The sequence below is a fragment of the Myzus persicae genome, unplaced genomic scaffold (assembly GCF_001856785.1).
Source record: "Myzus persicae strain clone G006 unplaced genomic scaffold, MPER_G0061.0, whole genome shotgun sequence".
Taxonomy (NCBI): Eukaryota; Metazoa; Arthropoda; class Insecta; order Hemiptera; family Aphididae; genus Myzus; species Myzus persicae.
Window position 1 is genome coordinate 145,611 of NW_019101729.1, and position 21,949 is coordinate 167,559.

Genomic DNA, 21,949 nt, shown 5'->3' on the forward strand with positions numbered 1-21,949 from the left:
TTCGTTTACGTAGTCACGCAAGCGAGAAGAAGTAGATGATTTTATTTTGGGCATTATTGAACACATTAAAATCACAAGCACACGTAATACGAACAACGACTGCGATGTAACACAAACTGACTGATTATTTGTTATTTGACCGAATACGGGTGACGATCTACAGTCACTAATAAATTAAGATAAGATAAAAACTAAATCGAAAAAAAAAAATGACAATGTGTATGGAAAAATCCGATAAACCTTCTTAAATGTCAAGAAAATAATTTATCTTTAGATAATTTTGTGAATAGTTCAAGGTTTATATTTATTTTGAACAAATATGCATAAAAAACCAACAAAATGACCCAATAATGCTAAAAATGCTCTAAAAAAGAAAAAACGTCGAAATATGCAAAAAAATGCAAAATAAAATTTGTAGCTTTCAAACCTTCGTTACATGGAACGAATTATGTACTTAGAAAGCATTATATATGATCAACCAAAAAAATATGCAATTTGCATTGAAATCCGGGCCCTAGTTATAACCATAGAGTAAGAATGTAGTATGAATATAACACAGCAAAAACTGTTTAGCGTGGGATAGAACCGCTCAGGCTGTAGGCCTGGCCAAGCTAGGCAACCAAACTTTCACACTATATATATAAAGAGGAGAACATTAAATTTACTATGCAACGTCGTTTTATTGAAAAAATTCAAAAATAACAAATTTTTAAACAGTAACAAACTAACAACATGTTTCAAATTTTTGATATCGAAAAAATAAAAACGATGTGGCATAGTTAACGTTCTCCTCATTACAACGTGAACATTTGGTTGCTTAACTTGGACTACACCCTGAGTGGTTCTAGCCTGCGTAAAACAGTGGTCACAGAAGCACTATACTTCACGTCATTACTCTATAACAAACAAATACACAAACAGAGGTTAATACATTTCTAGTAAATCAGAATATGGTTGGACTTTTTTTCCGAAAAATATTTAAATCATAATTCCCCCCCCCCCTTCCTTTCGCAACCAATTAAAACGGAAATGTTCGCTTATAATGCAAATAGGTAGGCGAAAGTACCTACATAATAAATAAATAAATCTGTAACTATTTATATTTACGTTGGTAGTACTTTAGTAGGATAACTTTATTACATTCTAGACACTATTCGAGTTAAGATGTCAGGGTACTGTTTGTTTTCTCTTTCTGGCAAAGCGCAATATAGACAAATTGCATTTCCTAAAAATAAGGTTTTTTTTTACGTATTTGAGTAACCTATTTAAAGTGAAATTGTCAGTTAAAAAAAATTATAGAAAATAATAGATTTTATGAAAGAACATATAAATGTGTCTAAATATTGTCTCAAAACAACTCCATATACTTATAAATTTACAATTTTTATTTTTAATCCCACAAGAAAAAAATATAAAATCGATAATTCAATTTAAAATTACTACCTTTCAATATTTTAGTAGGGGGTGATTTTACTGTAATATTACTCTAAAATCATAGAAAAAAAACGAACAACGTTAATGTTTTATATTTTAAGTTTATATGGATCTGAGAAAATAAATATTGCACTGACAAAACCCGTACTCTGCAGCCGGCAGGCAACACCCGTTTGTCGTCCCCACCGTGTCAGTCAACCATCTGTACACCAGACGTGTAGTAATGCCACGCCCCACACACAAGGTTTTTAACTTGAATAGTTTATTATTGTAGGATGATGATTGAGTGAGATAAGTGTTATTTAAATAATCATATTTGTTTTGTACGTACGTACCGGTAGAGTAGCCACGCAGTATGAATATTGAATTTAGTTTAACATCAACAATATTATTATTGTCGTCCCGTCTAGTGTAGAATTCTTCAGTCTTATACAATGTTCAAATAGTTATACAAACATCAAGTATGCAAATGACATTGAAATTGGGCAATATTAAGTAATGGGTTAAAAATGTACGTGTAGGTGTAGATACTTGGCTTTCCGGCACTAAACTTTCACACCTATATCAAAGGCGTGCGCAGACGGGTATGGTCGAATTGCACTTGGGTTTAAAAAAGGTAATGGTCGAACTGCACTCAGGTAAAAAATAGGTAGTGGTCGAACTGCACTTGAGCTCAAAAAAGTATTTTAATAAAATTATCATGTATTTGAAGGGCTTTTTTCTTTGCTGAATTTGAAATCATTCTCCGAGGTAAAATAAGTGGTTCTTCATGATTATGTATCAATTCAGACCGAAAAATTACTTTAGAAAATTCATCTAGATATAGTTTTGAAAGACAACAAAAACACCATCATTTACATGTTTTTCTTTGTAAAATGTATAATTTTCATACACGATTAAGTCACGGCCTCGTTCACTTTTAATAATTTTTAAATTGTTCATATTTACACAGCGACGTAAAAGTGTGTAGGTAATAATTGTATTTTACATAGGTCTACAAACCTCTTTTTGTTCTACATAGTACACGCCATACGGTATACAATAAAAGTATTAATCTTATATGCGTTATCCAAATGGCATGAACTAATATATAATACTATTAAATAAGTACACAGTAAAGTTCTTATCGATTCGCAATATTTTTAACGGGCTTTCCATTTTAATATTTTTTTTGAACAAGTGCAGTTCGACCACTACCTGCTTTTTACCTGATTGCAGTACGACCATTACCTTTTTTCAATCCAAGTGCAATTTGACCATTCATATGTAGGTAATAAGTGCAATTCGACTATCCCGGCGCATACTTTGTCCGCAGTGGGGCCCCTTCAAAAATGTTGAACTTAAGATACTAATAACTACTATAGTATATAATTAAATATTTAATTGTTAATTTAATAAAGTATTTATTTAATTCGATATGCAAATATAAAAATAAATATTATTTAAATGTATTAAAATAGGTACGTAATAATAATACATAATTTTATTATAATACAATTACTTGAAACATCATAATAATACCGTGTGCAGTGTGCTACCCGAACCGTCAATTTTGGTTGAAAAAAAAAAACAAACACTTTTCTTTTATTCAATTGTGGAATTTCAATTTTCAATATCATAATTTTGACACATTTGAATGGTTTTATGATAAATATCTCTGTGAAATTTTCGTCAGCATTTCTCATAGAAACAAGGAATTTTTTTAATGACTCAATGATTTCTACAGCAGTTAATAAGTTTATGTCGGATGACTGTAAAAAAGCACTTGTTTTTAATATTGAAGAAAGAATAGGATCTAACATCAATACGGCAAAGATAAATTCAAATGTTTTCATCAGACGGAGAATTCCTTTGCCTTTTGCTCAACACTTGATTGTTTTGTATTATCAATGATTTCTTCAATTGCACCTAATATTGAGGAATAAATTTCTTTAAATGCACTAATGGCTTCTGAGCAGCAAGCCCACCTGGTGGTATAATTTGATTTTAAAGTTTTTAACTTTGGTTTGTTAAGTTGGCAATTTTTTCCACTACTGCATGCCGAGTACAGCTGCCTTCAATGAAATTATAAATTAATTGTATGTTACCGAAGGAATTAAAAATGACTATACTTTGTCTCCCAATAGAATCTACCAGAACAAGATTTAGACAATGACCGTAACATAGAACAAAAAATGAACGGTTATTTTTTTTTTTTTAATTTTGCTTGTACTCCTCCAGTACTTCCAGACATCGTTGATGCTCTATCAAAACAAATTGTCACATTTTCTTATTTAATTCCATATTCTTGAACATCACTCGTTTTGTCAAACATACTTTGAGCATCAATTGATGGCATTCGTTGTTAACATAAAAACGGTTCAATAGAACCACTTTTGGTTTCATCTTATGAATAGATCTACAAATTAATTTGTATGTTTATTACATACTCAATTAATAACTGTGGCAAAATTAAAATATTTACAATGAAACATTTTAATCATACAAACCACGGTAAATTCTTAATAAATATTGAATAGACTACAAAACAGTAACAAATATTTAAAATCAAAAATAATCTCTCCCATAGACGTAAATAAAGCAAATGCATAGGGCCTGTACTCAATAGGTATCAAGAACAAAAATAATGGGAGATTCATCTTCCACCCACTACATACACACAATTTTATCTAAGATACAATTTAAAACTATTACAAATGCAATGTAAATGAATGCATTGTATTATTGAAAAAATGTAATTAAGTGGTTTTATACGATTATTTAAAATAGATATATCTTTTTCTTTACATAAAATATAACTCTTGAGTGTATTCCGTTAATCTGTAATTAATTGTGTAACGTTTAAACGACTTAACCAATTAAGATAAAAGTTTTGCCAATAAATTTTATGAAATTTCATTTCGGAACATGTTTGTCGGAGTTTTTTATAGCTCTTAGTCATAGTGTATGATTTATAAAAATTAAATAAAAATTACCTATATATGCGTGTATATTAAAAATATGTAACATATAATAAGAAGGGCTTAAGATGGCTCAATGAGCAAAGAACCTCCCCTTATTTTTGTCTCTTATATTTCTTCGCACCAAAAACCCTAGTAAATACTTAATAATTCATTAAAAGCAGCGCATACAGGCCCTGCAATTAATAGTTCAAATTTCACTTGGTACAAAAAAAAATTAGTCAAACATTAAACGCTTAAAATATATAAATAAATACCTATACCTAAATAATTAATAATACACAGTACTGCTCAAGCATCATGTGCTACCTTGAAAGTAAAATAACTTTTTTTCTTTTTCCATAAATCTGTAATAATAATTATAATAATACTCCATGGCTGGAAAATGTTTTAAATGCTTGTTTTTTTTTTTTTAGGTTTTCATAACTTGTATTTCTCTTGCCAATGTTTTAATAAATCATATTAAGTCTTCTTCTCAAGACGTTAAAGATCGCATGTATTACGACTAGGTATTTGCAGATTAGTATACAAAATAATTATCAAGTGTGTATTTAGAATATTTTACGTAGGTTTAAATTTCAAATCCTCTTGAATACCCAGTATTATAATACCACATCCTTTCCAGCGTCTAGACTGTTTGGATAAAATAATTTTAAATTTTATATGGTAACTTTTCTCCACAATATATAGATTAAAAAGCATCATCTTATAAACAATTCGTACATGTCATGTTCTATGTACAACTTTTTGATAGTAAAAGTTACATAAAATTACACATTATTCCGAGAAAAAAACAAATGAAAAATAAGGATTCAGTTTAAAACAGTTAAAATAACCAGGTTGTCTCAATGGGTCCAATAATAATCTAACCAATACAATTTTATCTATATTTTTTCTCATTAATACATTTGATTTTACAATGTAATAATAAAAACCTTTTTTGGTGTTACGAAAATAATGGATTTATTAATGAACTAATGCACAGCAGGAAACGTTGAAATTGAAAAAGAAAATATGGAACTAGGGATTGCTAGTGAAACAATAAATACATAATTATATTTTAGCGTATAAGGTTTATTTATTGTAAAGTCTAATGATCGCAAAACTTTCATAAGTTAAATCCATGATATAATTAAATTTAAAAATTACACAATTGTATTTATTTGTTTTTATGTTTTTAATTAATTTTTTTTTTTTATATTAGTAGTGTAATAATCCTGCCAAAAATGTAAACATTATTATAATCTAATGTTAATTCAACCTTCTTCAAATGCACAGTAATAAATATACACTGTCCACAAAAAGTTTAAGGAAGGAAAAAACATGTGCACACCCTATTGAAAATATATGTCTATGGACTTATTTTGTATTAAAAAAAAAAGTACAAAATATAAATAAATAAAAAAAATTACACAAAAAAAAAAAATTGAGATATACATCAAGTTGTAGGCATTCTATTATGTACATACAATACATACACATCATTATATGTTAGACCCTGATAGACGTTAAGCCCAAGTATTTATACACTTTAGCCAAAGGATCCAATTTTTATAATTTTTTTTTTTTTATTTAACTTTTTATTTATATATTATTGTACATAAGCAAAACGAAATCAACAATACTGCTCACGCAAAACAGTATGGCATACGATGACTGTGTAAATGGCTCAGCGATAGGTGTTTAAGCTGACGTCTTGACAGGTTTCCTTTGAGGAAAATCTAGTGAAATCCAACAACCATATTCTTATTATCAAATACAAACAATATCTCAAACACATGAAAATCTTCCAACATTCAATACTACAATATTTGTAAAAAAAATTCAACTTTAAACATATCTTCTCATTCATAATTCTATAGTCCACAAATTTATGTACTTATAAAATATTGACTTTGAATTTTATTCATTCCCAAATTTAACTAATTAGCATGGCATTTAGCTTTTTTTAATACAAAATATAATTTATTATTTAATTAACACAGTATTTCTGATTCACCGCAAGTAATTGCTAGGTTTTAATTTAAATAAATGGGCTTCAACATTGAAACTATTAGAGTAAATAGGTAAAAATTATTATTTCAAATAACTGCGAGTAACAAATAACTTATTTGAATATTGTCATGAATAGATTTAAGTGTGTTGAGATGCCGAAATGAAATTAGTTATTAGTCTCTACATAGATTTGTCTCAAAATAACTATTAAAAACTTAGGAGCAATCGTGTTAACAGGATAGTGATTATTCTTTGTAAAACATGAACATACAACATAGAGAATTACCACCCCGCATTATAGTAGTTTATGTCAAAGAAAATGGATACTATATTTATACCATACGTCATACTATTGTTTTAGTCTACAATGAAAATGTAATTTGCTATGTTAAACATTATATGTTGAACAAAAGTAACTCATTTTTATTTCATTATATTTATTTTAATTGTGTTTTAAAAGTCATCCCAAGTAATTTCCCACTCCCTGTAAACATTAATATGTATTTATAACCTTAATAATATAATAGCTAAATTATTCAATAAATAACTCTTATTAAATAAATAATAAAATAAATTGTATATTAAGTGAAATAAATACAGGGAGTGGATACTTGTAAAATAAGAATTACTATGATAAAAATAACAAAACAAATGTCAAAATAAAATTATTAATTCAAAAAGGAAATATAATACTTTTATTTTACACTATGTTCAATTATTTTGGAATGCAATCAATATTTAGGGTTTACCTTTTCCTCCACGATTTCCATGGACACCACGTGGTGCAGGTGGTTCATAACCTCCATACTGGTAATCTAAAATAAATAATTATTTAACACTTAATAAAATATTAAAAACAATAATACTAACCTGCTCCAGCACCAGCACCATAACTTGGATAACCGTAACTATAACTGTAGTCAGGACTGTATCCTGTGTATTGATTATAATAATCATATCCTAAAATAATTAACATAAAATAAATTCAAAAATGCATGGATGATGTTAATAAATTGTATTTACAGTAGAAAGTGGCTATAATGACTTGATTGACTGAGAAAAAAGTCGTTATAACCGGTGAGTCATAAAAGCATGTAGTATACAATTTACTTGTTAAATACCTATGTATGCTTGTATAATATATACATGAACTAAATTTATTAAATAAGTTACTTATTATAAATTGATTATTTTTTAAGTAAATTGCTTTTTTCCATGCTCTGACCTAGTGGATCGCCCCCGATAACATCATTTTAGTAATTTCTTGCTTTTTTAAAGATACTATGTGAAAATAATCTTTAAGTTAATTGCACAAGTTATTGCACATTTAACCGTTACAAAAAATGTTAGGAAAATTTGATCAGTTGCGACTCATTAAATAGTGTCGTTATAACTGATTTCTACTGTATACTGTTGAGAGAAAATACATTTACCTCCATAGCCGTAACCAGGAGCACCGGGGGCGTATCCAGATTGAGGAAGAAAACCTGTTAAAAATATTAAATGTAATATAACAATATATTATTATTATATACAAAATTAATAGTATTAAGAAATAAATAATAGTGTATAATTACCTCCTCTACCTCCTCGACCCCTAACATTCCCTCGCATTCCTCTCATAGGTCCTGAAGCACCAGGCATCATTCCATAAGGCTCTACTTTTAATGCTGCTTTTTTTACATCAACCTAATAAATATTTATAAGGAATAAAATAACCTGAGTAATTATACTTATTTAATATTTACTTGTTTTCCATTAATCACATGTTTTGGCGTTTTTAATATTTCAGTTACTGCCTGCATGCAATCAAATGTAACAAAGCAAAAACCTTTTCGTTGATTTTTAACTTTATCATATGGCATCTCAGCATTCACCAGAGGTGCATATCGTTTAAAATAATCTTTGATGTCATCATCAGTTAAATCAGGAGACAATCCTCCAACAAATAATTTAACATGTCGTGCTTTAGCTTTTTTGGGGTCAATTTTCTTGTCATTGATTACATGATTAGTACACGCCAAGGCCTTTTATAAAATAAAATAAAATGATTTTCAATACACACATAATAAAAATATACCTACTAATGGAATAATGAGAAAATATTATTTGTCATATTTTACCAAAAACCTTAACAACTACAATATTATTCACTAACTATTTAACTACATTAAGAGTATTAGAAGTTTCAAATTGATGTATAATATATAGGTAGTAAATATAAGAAAAAAATATACTTAAGTTTTTATTGTATATAAAATAAATTTGAAATATTCATACTTTTAATATCATTGATTCATAATGAAGTAACTGATATTGAATAATGGTACTGATTAATCGACAAGTCGTACAATTTGATAACAAATAATCGATAATTTATGATTACATTTAAGGAAGTTGAAAAATACTGAACGTATACATCAACTATTATTGATAAAAATTTACCAAGATGGTAATAATTTCCTATGTTTTACAATAAAAAAAAATCTTTTATAATTATTAATTTCTGTGAATTACGTATAGGAGTAAATTTTTTTATATAAAAATATTAAGAAATAAACCTTATTTGAATTTTATCACATTGCACCGTTAATACGTACATAGATAGAGTACTACTTATAGATATAGTATCTATATATTACGTATGCAGTATGAAAAGTGAGTGAATTTTGGTCACACACAAAACAATAAATGAATATCATGCCAACTTTAAACTTATACATGTAAGTGAATACTATTCATACATTAACAATAAAATTATTTTTCACACTAATACATACTGCACACAAAATTGCCTACAATGCCCCTTAATAAATGACATCATCTAATTTATTACCCAAGAGCATTAAAAAATTTGTAAAAATAATTATTAAAATATCAGAATTAATAAAATAATAAAAGTCATCAGCGTACTCACATTGTCTAGACCTTCCATTGTCTTGTATACAATGAAAGCAAACCCTCTCGCCCGACCAGTGGCAGCATCTACTTTGACATTAATATTTTCGATTTCACCAAACTGACCAAAGTGTTCACTTAAATCTTCTAAAACATTCAACAAAGTATTCGATTACAATTTGTGGGAACTACCAACAAGTGTTTGCCACAAACTTACTTTCAGTAGTTTCCCCTTTGAGACCTCCGACGAATATTTTTCTGCAAATACATTAAAAGTTAATTCATTTTTAAAAACGTTCGGCAATCGAAATAACGAACGCGATCCTAAACATTGCCGGGGCAACGAAGTCGCAAAAGGTTCAATCCATTTCGTATAGTAACGAAAACCGACGGGGATACAGAAAAGGTCCTGGCTCGCGAACGGACTTCGATTCCTAACCTCATAGTGGTAGTCGCCAAGTCTCGGGGACGAACGGAGGTAAGGCCAAAACCCATTTCAAAACAAACGGAAATGGCAAAGCGATGAGACTTAAACAATTACTAGACAGCCCAAAAAACCGTATCGACCGTATCGAGAGAATACCGTAGCCGACGTTTCCGCGTTGGCGCCTGGCATCGGCCCGCGAGTACCGAACGTTTCTTTTGATTCGAACGGAAGTTTCGTCTTACCTGTCATCGTCCCGGACACATTCAAATTGTCCGGAATCATTGTTTGTTGTGGAATTTTCGGCGGTGCCGTTTAGGTGCTGTTGTTGCTGCTGCGCGTCGGCGGCGTTTTCAAACTGTTGCGAGCCGTTTTGTTGCTGGTTGTCGGCCATTCCTGATGAGTGCGATACGTCCGCTTACAAAAAAAATATTAATACTAACACGCCTATATATTTGCTAAACGTTGAAACGACACTATATAACAATACAAAATAATTATTTAAGTAAAAATGTACGCGTCTAAAAATAGGAACGAGAACGGAGTTGAAGGATGAGAACTGAGAAGACGCTACAGACATGGGTCGAGATAGCGTCTCGTAAACAAAAAAAATGGCCGCTGGAATATCCGCAGCAGTAGCGGCGCACACCGGCGAACCACCATACTGGTTAGTCAGCAACACGTCGCTACCGCGGTACACTAAAACACAACCTCTTTGCTAAATGTATTTGGCGGCAATCCATTGCCGTCTTGAGAAAAATTAAAATATTCCTATATACAATTAATCCTGGAGCCAAGAATTAAGAAACTATAGTATTTTTCGTCGAATATTAAGTATTTACCAGACATATATAATATATTATGATAAAGGCACATTCGCAGGTACGTTGCATATCGTGTCGCTCATGGGCGTGGTAACTGTGATTACCACTTGAACATAATTGGTTTGATATTTGAGGTATTTAGTTGATTAATGGTATACTTGGTCGTAACATGTTTATTACACGACACCAAAAAAGCAACGACCTATCGAAATGCGAATTCATCGACACGACGTACCTTGAACCTGGCGTCACCAGATGGCTGGTCTGTGGTATTTGCACATTTTATACCACAAATTAAATAAAAAATAATTATTTTCACAAAATACCAAACATTTAGAGCAAGATCATCACATATTTATTTTTTAAAAATGATAAATAGACCATTGACGTGAGTAGAAATTCGCTAGTTCCAACTGTTAAGGGAAAAACACATGAGATGTTTGCAGTTTGGCGTCATATTCTCATGTACAGATTTCAGTGCGGGTGCACGATAAATGATTTTAGAAGGGTTTCTACCATAAGACTTACAAAACTAGATAGCCGACTACAGAATATCGAATCGGGTAGTCATAGCCAACAGGACAAAATTGCAAGGTTCATTATATCCATAAAAATACGTATAGGTATTCTATCTATTGTTATTTTGAAAACGTTGCCCTGTCGACAGAAGGCCGGACGACTTTAACGTTCCTGTGGTAATGTTTACGCAGTCCGCTATCTAGCTGTTTTAACGTCTATGATTACGACCAACAAATTTCTTGAATAAAATTGAACCCTTTACACAGTGCAGCAAATTATCGTTTTGAACTCCGCCGTTGTCAGTGAATTAATGTAGCAGCATTCTCTTGTGCTAGGAACTAACAATATTTAAAATACTGATTTATTTTTGCCCCTAAATTCCACGTATGTAAGTAAAACCAGTATTACTTATTAAACTTATTATAAACGATTGGCGATTAATCATTAATTTTGATATGAATTTACTTACATTTAGATATTCAACTATACGTGGTTAAATAGCCAGTACATCAATCTAGTACTATCTTAACTGAAGTAATAAGAAAAGTTAATTTTAAATAGTTTATTAAATTGTTAGGTAATCCATTAATACATATTGGTATTTCATATAACGTGATTCATTCATTAAAGAAAATATCGTATGGATTCAAGTTTATTGTTTTCTAATTTATATAAATAATTACATATTTTTTTTTAATGGAACAATTATTTTTCAAGTCCAATAAAAGTATCAGATATCTATTGCAAAGGCCCTAAAATATTTTATTATATGATATATATTTAATATTATACAAAAAAAAATCAAACATATTAAATTATCATATAAAAATCACACAAGTAAACCAAATTAACTAGTATAATAATATATGCACAAGTAGTGCAAGTCTTTAAAAATGTCTAATTAATTTTTATTTAATGGAAATAAAAATACATACTAACCTAAAAAGTAAAAAAAAAGTAAATTTATATTATAATTTACCATATGGTTTGTGCTTAATTAAAATAATATTAATTTTAGACGTTTTATTTGTACATTTTATTGATTATATGTTAAAAACATATATCACTAATAAGAGAAGGGAGGAGGAGTTCTACTATTTTCACAAGTCATTATTGTCATCAAGAAAAATGATTTGTTTATATATAAAAAAAGATTATGTCATTTTAAAGTGTACACACTTGAACATACAAACACACACAAAAATAGGGAGAATGGTATTTAAAATTTAATATGGAGCATGTCTTGCACCGGATCCTCGGGATGCCCCTCTTGTTTTTCCAGCACCATTAAATGCAGCTGTAAAAATATGATACAAACCACATAAGTATTGATTTTCTTTTATTATTTCATTTATTATTGTTACCTCGGCCCCTAGTAGCAGAGACTGGAGCTGGCGGAGCTTCATATCCATAACCATAATCTGAATAAATATATTATCTTATTTTAGTTACAAGCATTTCATCAGTAAACATTGAAATTGTATTAATTGTTATCAATCTTACCATATCCAGCATAGCCATAGCTACCATAATAATCAGCTTCGTAACCTGGGTATGTCGCTCCTCCATAATAATCGTATCCTTGAGGAGGGTAAGCTGTGAACAAATATTTAAAGATGAAAATAAATAAAATATTTTAATAAATAGTAAGTAAAAAAAATATAATATTTTATTAAAAATGTTGGTCATTCATTTTCAGCAGCTAAACTGTCAAAAAATAATTCATCATCAATACTATAGTTGACAATAATTAAACTTCTATTAAGAGGATATACCCACATGGGTCTCGCATTACAAACGTAAATTATAGCACTTGGTACATTTTAAACAATTAATTTAACTCTGCCAAGTTTAATTTTAGAGAGAATTAAACATTAACTACATTTATAAGTATGAATCTAGTAAATTATAAGTCTTTTTTTATATTTTTAATTTAAAGCAAGTAATGAGCATTTTCAAATCTAAAAACAATGTACAACTTTAAAATGCTCATATCTCTCTTTAAAATTAAAACAAAAAAAAGACCTGTCATCTACTAAATTCTCACTTATAAATTTAGTTATTGGTAATTTCAGTCTAAAATTAACCACAATAGATATTATAAACATTCAGTTTATGTAATTTTGATGTTACCCGGTTGAGATGGACACATGCGAATATGGAATCTCCTCAATATTTATTAATTCAGAAAATCATTTTCTTCAACTACATTCAGTAGCAGAACTGACATAATAAATACTCATCATCAATTATGTTATTTACTCGAAATATTAATAAAATAAATATATTAAAAATCATTATTTCAGAAAATTCTTTTTCTTCAACTACATTCAGTAGCAGAACTGACTTATAAAATACTCATCATCAATTATTTCATTTGCTTGAAATATTAATAAAATAAATATACTAAAAATCTATTATTTCAGAACAATTTTTTCTTCAATTACACTCAGTAGCAGAACTGACTTAGAAAAAATACTCATCATTAACTAATACTTAGTCAATGTTATTGGTACTGTGGTACCAACCAATAACAATTGTATTCAAATGTATTTCTCCAGAAAATTATACTCCTCAATCACATTCAGTAGCAGGACTGACTTAGTAAATACTCATTAATACTTCATTTCAAATTTAAGTATTTATTTTCAGAATATTTGAAAAAAAACCACAACAGATAGTTAACACTTAATACAAACAAAAATAACCTAGAGATGATACTGAAGCTTATGATCAATATAAAAACATTTATTACTGAAGAATCATGATTTAAACAGGAGTTAATTTAAATTAAACTGTTTTTAATTGCAACACAAAAGTACATACTTTTCTTGTTTATTTTGTATTAATGAATTGGTGTTAATTTAGATGATTAAAAACATTAATTTATTTTCAAAAGAAAAACAGTCTTACCTCCATATGTCCCGTATGGTGCAGCATACGGCCCATATGCTGAAACAAAAAAGGTAAAAAAATAATTTTATTTTTAAAAAATATTAAGTAATTATTTTTTTAAATAAAAAGTTAAAATCCCATAAAAAATATTTTCATATCAAAAAATAAACTTTAATAAAACTTATTTTTCCCAAACAAAATTGATTTTAACCTTTTGTTTCAGCATAACTCAGTAATACCACAAATTTGATATTAAAATTATCCCATCTTCTAAAATGTGTTTATTTTGAAGTGTATACAAGACTAAAAATGGTGCTTACTACTACATGGTAATTACTTGTCTCGGTTTTTGTCAAAGTCTTCAGCAGTCAATACTTAATTACAAGTCAAAGCACAAATAAAAATACATTGTAAAATTTCTTCTATAAGAACTTAAGACTCGAAAATAATTGCAAACCATAAATTTTGATATGAAGTATTGCGACCCAGATAAAGTTCAAACTAGTTTTCAGATTGATTGTTGGTAATGTAAAAACAAATTTAATGAGAAAAACTATGAAAAGTGTCCATGGCAAAACTATTAAGCATAACAGAAAGCTAATCCTGATAAGACCTGACTTAATTGTGATTTCTTTTTTTATTTGGTTACCATTTAACTTACCTTTATTCACTGGAATAACGCTCTCTACTGAAATTATGTATTAAAAAAACATAATGATTTACATTACTGTTCATACAATGTGTCATAACAAATACTGAATAAAAAAGAAAACCCGGGACGCAATACAAATAATATTATTGATCATAGATTCAACCAATAAAATATTTATATAAACAAACATACTATTCCAGATTAAAATAATACTACTTAAATTTAATTTATTGCAAACAAAATATAATACAAAAACAAATATTATATTTGTTTTGATATGAAATAACTTATAACTTATTAACATACTTGAGATAAGAAATTCATAATTAATCATTAAATACGATGATATTGATCAATAGCTTAGATACCAAACTGCTAAAAGGTTAATTTGTTCAAATGTAAATAAAGAAGCAAATTTCATTGCATATCTCAAGCTAATTTAGATAAATACTACTAGTAAAACTATTTTTGAGACTTATCTTAATATTAAGTGGTAATTGAATAGTCGAATACAGAGAGGACTATGTTATTAAATTTCGAGAAAAACAAAATTATAAAATATATGATTAAAAATATAAGATCTAATATTTTTCAAGTCTCCAAAAAAAAAACTTGCATTTAATATTTCATTATCAATCTGAAATAAACTAGTTTTAATAGAGCACATGCTTTCTACGGTATCCAATATTATTCATAAAATATACTAAGTGGTTTAGCTCAAATAGTATAATTTGTGATTTATTATTAATTGCATTAAAGTTTAATTTACCTCCACGGGCCGCTCCTCGTCCTCTCATTGCTTTAGGGTTAGCATATGGATTAGCAGGCTTGGGTGCTGCTTTTTTAACATCGACCTATACAATTACCATAGTGAGATATTTATAAAATATCAATAAACAATTAATATTTGGAACATACTTCTTTGCCCTTAATTGTTTGCTTGGCAGTTTTAAAAAGATCTTGCACCTTATCACTAGATTCATAAGTGATAAAACAGTAACCCTTACGTTGGTTTTTCATTTTATCAAAGGGAACTTCTAAGTTGACAATAACACCCCACTTTCCGAAAAATTCTTTGATTTCATCATTTGTAACATCAGATGGCAAACCACCAACAAAGACCTTTTCTTGTTTTGCTTTTGCCTTCTTAGGATCAATTTTCTTGCCATTTATAACATGATCACCAGCAGCAAATGCCTATTTGAAAAAAAAATAGTAAAAAAATACCCCTAAAAAATAATAAAAAATGTAACTTTACATTGTTTAATCCATCAACAGACTTGAAAATTATAAAAGCAAATCCTCTGGAACGCCCAGTGGCTGGATCAGTCTTTAAACTTATGTTAGTGATTTCGCCATATTGGACAAAATGTTCTTTTAATTCCTCTGCAAGTAAAATAAAAATATTATAACCAAGATTTCTATGGGGTAGCCGTAAAGAGAGCTTTTTAAAGTTTTAAAGTGTGGGCATTCTTTGCAACAATATAAGATAAGATAAAAATAAATTGTTATTCACAATTAATATTTAATAATCTTGAAGATTGACAGCATCAGGATACCAAACAAACTATTCACGTTAAGCAAATTGAAGGAAATAATATTGTGGCATTCAAATATCAAGAAACAAAAAGGATTTTTTTTAGAATAAAGCCTACATAGACTCCCTACTTAATTATATAGGAACTAAAATTTTACTCACTTTCTGTCGTCTCCCAGCTTAAACCACCAACAAATAATTTCCTAAAATAAAATAAATCAAATTAGATAAAACATTATAATATTCCTTTTAAATAAGTTTAAATTGGATACAAAGACAAGGAATTTTAGACAAAATATTTTTAAGATTTCGCTGTTCATAAAAATAAAATAGATTAAGACCCATACAAGATAATAAATTACACGTTTATTTTCCCCAATATAAGATATTATATAGCATAGTAACTTTTTATAAGTAATAATTATAATTATAATAATAATAGTAATGTATAAATATTAGAAAAAAAAAGACAAGTACTAGGTAATTTATATCAAATTTTTTTTTCAAGTTTCAGATTAAATATATTATATAAAACACTGCTTTTGCACCTTACATGATTAAATTCGATTTCCCATGAAATGTCTTTAATAAATTAACAATGTACATAAAATAAATTATATAAACAACCTACAACCTAGTCATAAAATATATTTGTAGTAATTATAAAGTAAAAAAAACAAAATTTTATACTTTGTGAAATACTTAAGGACTGGGAGTGGAATAAAAGAGAAGGATATTTATGATACACAAACTTTCAAATATATTTCAATTAACAATCATGAATTGTATTTGAAAGTTCTTTATATTTATAATATTTCTCATAGCTGAATTTTTGTAAAAAAAAAAATTAATAACAATACAATTAATTATAAAAATAAATGATTAATAAAAATTGATTTTATATATATTTGGAGTTATAAAAAATAAAATACATAAGTAATTTACATTTAAGCCCCATAACAAAAAATTACAGCTAATCGAAATTCTAAGACTAAAAGTAAAAAATCCATAGAAAAAGGGAAAAAGAATTTTTTAAGTTACAAAATCGGTGATCTAACAATGAGCTTTTCTCATACTTGATATAAATTTATGTTTACCTTTAACAAATTAATTATCTTTAGATAGATACAATAAGCCAATCAAAGAATAGTCAAACACAATTTAGTTGATTAGTAAACAACATTTTTAAATGGATTTTTTACTTAATTTATACTAATATACCACAACCATACATTGATTGTCTACTTTTTTTGAAGCAGACAACAAATGTTTATTTTTTTATTTTTTAATAATCAGGAGAATGAGGACAATTTACCCCTACCACAAAAAAAAAAAGAAAATAAAAGAAATTATATATATATATATATATACATAATCATATATATATATATTAGCTTAAACATAATATCAGAATACATAAGTATTAGAATTACATTAGAACAAAATGTTTTTATTATTTTTTTTAATACTACACAAGCAGGCCATAAATTGTAGTTCAAAACAGAATCTTAGGCCAACAAATTCTGCAATGAATCTGTGTGTATTATTTAGTGACGAGAACTGTAACATAATAAATTGCATAAATGTTTTTTTCTTGAACTTCAATATAATATTTACTCTAAAACAGTTTTTACTGAAACTCGATGCATAATAAATTATTTTAATTCATACTAAGTTATTAATACAGTTCATTCTCCATTTATTTATTGTTTAATACTTAATGATTCCTACCATTTGGTAGGTGATGATACTGCCACAGTCGCCGCAATAAAATCAGTCAGCCATTGTCAAACGTATACCTGTTGTACAATGTGTCCATAATTTAAACATCCGTTCTTCAATGAATGACATGATCGTCACCTGCGCATATTTATACACCACGTTGAAAGGTAATCGATACATAGGCCTATACGGTCCTGAAGAGACGCAGATTATCATGGAAAATAATTTACATGAACTTTTCTGCACGTTCAAATTGTGTTATAATAGTTAAAATATTTTGTTTGCATCCAAAGTTAAGGATCTTGAAGCCCATTGAGAAGAATTTGTAACCCTTGAGAAGTAGGCAAGACAACTTGTAGATCTTCATTAAGTTAACACAATTATTAATATAAACATTATACGTTAACATTATTAATAATAATAAAATCAAACAAAAAATTTACAAATTAATCTAACTTAAGTTACATGATAAGTAATTGATTTAGCCTAACCAATTTATTGTAAGTTACAAATTAAGTTAAGACTTAAAACTGTTCTAAACCAATATTAAAGGCTTTAAAGCTTAAATACTTTAATAAAAATTAATATCAAACAATAATTTATTTAATAGTAGCGTCTCTTTATGACCAATACAGAAATACTTACTTATGATTTGTCAGTTACAAAAGTAATAAAATTATTTTTAATAATATAATTTTATACAATATCATAACTATATCACTTTATGTCGGACAACTCTTTAACGTAGATCTAAATAAAAAGTTTAGTGGGAAATTCTAATCAACACGTTAACTGCCATGTAACTGCCGGCAGTCATCTAAATTTCTCAAATTGTATATGTTAATGACCGCCGGCGCACATAGTTAATCATTGCTACTGTGCCACATGGCCATAAAATAATATGGTTTTATATTATGAACATTGCATGGCTCTACAATAATAAAATAGAATCTGCCAGAAAACATTGCAATTTTTTTTTATTATTTTAAATGTTTCTTAAAACACAATAGTATATAATTATTAGGAATGACACGAAAAATAAGCTTGGCATACCGATAATACATATTTTGTGACTGCAGGCGGTCATATGAAGGTTTAACGTGTTAATACTTGCATGGACAATTTTGATTAAATAACAATACAATACTCTTTATGACCTACCTAAGTAATGGAAGCAATTTTTTTAAGTAAGAAGTTAATAAAGGTATAATCGGGGCAAGAATATTCAAGTATATTTTTTTCCTGTACCTACCTAAATTGTTTTAAAAATACATTTTTATCATATTATTTTACTTATTTCAATGACCTCATTAATATAAAGCGACCAACAATGGTAAAAACAAATGATTAAAAATGTCCAATGTGATATATGGGGAATAAAAACGGTAAAAAATTAATTTGTTAAATGGAAATAAAGAACCTTCTTACTTTATCTACTTTTTTATAATTCCATTGATTTAATAAACATGCTAAGTTTTGCTGGAGAAAGACGGTAAAAAAAGAAGGTAAGCTAACCTAAATTAATTCTTTTAAATTTTCAGTAACAGAACTATTTTCTAATATAAATACATTAGTAAAAAGGTACAATTGAGCCAAAAATAAAACCACATAATTAAACCTGAAACATTAGTAGAATATTCTAAAAAATAAAAAGTAAATCTAAACTACATAATGTTATAAATTTATGAATGAGAATATTAAACATAATATTACCTTTGAACAATATTATTCAAATTTTGGGTATGTAATAAGATTTTTTTAATTGGAATAAGAAGACAATTATTTGACACACATTACATAAATATGGTAAAATATGGTGTTAACGTCAATAGATGGTTATTGGCAGACTGATATTAAGACTGTATTAGTAACGCACCAAATACTGTGGCACTATGAAGACTTAACATCTTTGGCACCAACATTACTTGTATTACCGTCAATGAATGGCGGAAAAGAAATGGAAAAAACGAAACAAACTTCACATAAGAGACACTACAAGATGCTTAGGTAAGAAACTTAACGACAAATTATTATTGGTTCATTTTTCAACACAATGCTTTGAGTACAAAACATGATGGCACTTGGTGGACAGCACTATAGCCTCTAGGCCGGCAACTCTATGTCAACTACATTTTTGGTGAATAATAAAATGACTGTTGCCGTTGATCGGTTTGAAAGCCGCAAAGGTATAAGGAAAATCACGCGCAAAGGAAGGCATTCAGAGTAAGGGGCTGTCTACTTTCAGCAGCGGTCGCCGAGAAACGTTTGTGGACGTTGGGATCGGTTATAATATCGTATTATTATTAGTGGGTAGGTACATTAAAATAATGAAATCCGCTCAAAAACGGGAAACCATTAAAGGCAACGATCGCCGGAGAAATGTTACCTGTCGTCCTCCTTGACTTGTTCCTCTAGACTGGATTGATCGACGCCATTGTTGTCGTTGGTGCCGTTGGTCTGTTCCTTCGGTTGTTCGTCAGACATGATCGCGGCTGTCGGTCGTCGGGTTTCGTGCGAGCTGTGTGATTACCGTCAAGCGTTGTCGTCGGGGACGAGTGATGTGGCCGGGTGACAGAAGAGAGAGGAAAAAATTGATGGCAACGCGAGACGGGCTGGTGTGCTAGAAAACGTACAGGACGTAGGTAGGTACCGGGCGGCGGGACGGACGTTTGGGCAGGAAGGCTATGGAAAATGGCCGCGGGCGTCGGTCGGTACTTGAGTTTGAGTCGTACGGCCGTACGGGGTCAGGGGGTAACGCCGACAGTTTACAGTGTGACCATCCCATTCCGATAAATGTTCCATGTCATTCGATCGGTGGCTTCCACCCACCGCACCAACTACCACAATCAAACATTATAAACAAACATACGAAACGGATTCGATTTCGGTTTTTGTTTTTAGTTTTTAGTTTTTACCGCCATGAAACGTCTGGGCGTCGTTAGCATTCTGGAATCTGGACGGAATTTTATACAATAAACCATAATGATACCATAATATTATAGAAGTTTAAAATTTCACGACTGCGCGTTAATGCGTCATTGATTTTTATATTCTATTGCGCATGGGCCCGATTTGCCACGACGAACGCATAATATGGTACATCATTATAATGTATTTATATTATGATGTTAAATATTTATATATTATGTATTTATGTATGATAAATATATTGACGTATTTATCGGACAGATTTCATTACAAATTGTATCGTTTTGATTAGTACGTACTTACACAGTAGTTATACGCTTAGGTGTAGTAGCCAAGTAGCAGAGGCGTATACAGGATTTTCTTGAGGTGGATGTGAATTTATCCAGTGGTCAAAAATTAAAATAATTTTTTATCATCAATACAAAATACGTAACCAAAATTATATTGATATATATATATTGTAATCTGCTGAGGGCACTGTACACAGGCGCAGAACGTTTGGGCACTTCACCACTAGAGCTTCACCAACCTAGCCAACCCGTTTGGGTACAAATAGACGTAAGGTTTGGCACATGGTGTTCAATATAATTGTTGACTCTAAGCGACTAAACAACTCCTACAACTTAATAGTTGAAGGGTGTAACCATGTTTACCCCCTTATATATTACCTATATTTACCTACTCTAGGTTGAATGTACTATACTACAATATTTTTAATAAACACTTTATACAATTATTTATACGTTTATAAGTTAAGTACTTAAATAAAACAATTTATTTTCTTTTGGCCAATTTCCATCGATTTTACTTATTGTGTACTCTACCAAATAGATTAAAATTATATTTTTATATCAATTCAGTAATACAAATTATGAAGTCACAATTCTTTTTGAACATTTGAATTTCAATGAAATTTCCAGTATTTATTAAAAAATCTAATGGTTGCCATTTGACGACCACCAGTTTAATTTCTACGATTCCAGTCCATACTTTCTTAGTTCGTGTTTTTTTTTATACAATATGTCTTTTTTTATTCAGATTTCGAATTTTACTCGCATTCCACAAAAAACGGGTGTCTGGTCATAGGTTATATCGTATTGGTGTGCTGTGCTCAGGAATCGGTGAAAATGCATTCGTGGACAAATTATTAAGTTAACTTCT

The 21,949-nt window shown here is 29.0% G+C and overlaps 2 protein-coding genes across 5 annotated transcripts; both read right to left on the reverse strand.

Moving 5' to 3' along the window:
• Window positions 1–5,447: 5,447 nt before the first annotated feature.
• Window positions 5,448–10,331, reverse strand: LOC111030281 (RNA-binding protein squid-like). 3 transcript variants are annotated; one of them, XM_022309700.1, is made up of 9 exons: window positions 9,957–10,331; window positions 9,505–9,545; window positions 9,307–9,434; window positions 8,138–8,416; window positions 7,967–8,078; window positions 7,823–7,876; window positions 7,260–7,349; window positions 7,139–7,204; window positions 5,448–6,115 (listed from the first exon to the last, which is right to left on the reverse strand). In XM_022309700.1, the coding sequence occupies exons 1-9, from the start codon at window positions 10,103–10,105 to the stop codon at window positions 6,078–6,080; spliced, it is 957 nt and encodes a 318-aa protein (XP_022165392.1). In that variant the 5' UTR covers window positions 10,106–10,331; the 3' UTR covers window positions 5,448–6,077. The 3 variants fall into 3 exon arrangements, with proteins under 3 accessions (XP_022165392.1, XP_022165393.1, XP_022165394.1); XM_022309701.1 differs by lacking the exon at window positions 7,823–7,876; XM_022309702.1 differs by lacking the exons at window positions 5,448–6,115; window positions 7,823–7,876 and having other exon boundaries at window positions 7,128–7,204.
• A 1,778-nt stretch (window positions 10,332–12,109) lies between these two features.
• LOC111030282 (RNA-binding protein squid-like) lies at window positions 12,110–20,565 on the reverse strand. Of its 2 annotated transcripts, XM_022309704.1 has the most exons (9): window positions 20,247–20,565; window positions 16,301–16,341; window positions 15,860–15,987; window positions 15,520–15,798; window positions 15,371–15,455; window positions 13,968–14,006; window positions 12,558–12,650; window positions 12,419–12,475; window positions 12,110–12,351 (listed from the first exon to the last, which is right to left on the reverse strand). In XM_022309704.1, the coding sequence occupies exons 1-9, from the start codon at window positions 20,342–20,344 to the stop codon at window positions 12,281–12,283; spliced, it is 891 nt and encodes a 296-aa protein (XP_022165396.1). In that variant the 5' UTR covers window positions 20,345–20,565; the 3' UTR covers window positions 12,110–12,280. The 2 variants fall into 2 exon arrangements, with proteins under 2 accessions (XP_022165396.1, XP_022165397.1); XM_022309705.1 differs by lacking the exon at window positions 13,968–14,006 and having other exon boundaries at window positions 20,247–20,564.
• Window positions 20,566–21,949: the final 1,384 nt, after the last annotated feature.

Excerpts from the sequence above, each read along its gene's own strand:
- LOC111030282 (XM_022309704.1), bottom strand. The coding sequence starts at position 20,344 with ATGTCTGACGAACAACCGAAGGAACAGACCAACGGCACCAACGACAAC. Across the intron at positions 15,456-15,519 it reads AAACAATTAAGGGCAAAGAA|GTCGATGTTAAAAAAGCAGC; the intron begins GTATGTTCCAAA and ends GTAATTGTATAG. Across the intron at positions 12,476-12,557 it reads CTATGGCTATGCTGGATATG|ATTATGGTTATGGATATGAA; the intron begins GTAAGATTGATA and ends ATATTTATTCAG.
- LOC111030281 (XM_022309700.1), bottom strand. The coding sequence starts at position 10,105 with ATGGCCGACAACCAGCAACAAAACGGCTCGCAACAGTTTGAAAACGCC. Across the intron at positions 9,546-9,956 it reads TGTGTCCGGGACGATGACAG|AAAAATATTCGTCGGAGGTC; the intron begins GTAAGACGAAAC and ends ATGTATTTGCAG. Across the intron at positions 9,435-9,504 it reads CAAAGGGGAAACTACTGAAA|AAGATTTAAGTGAACACTTT; the intron begins GTAAGTTTGTGG and ends TGAATGTTTTAG.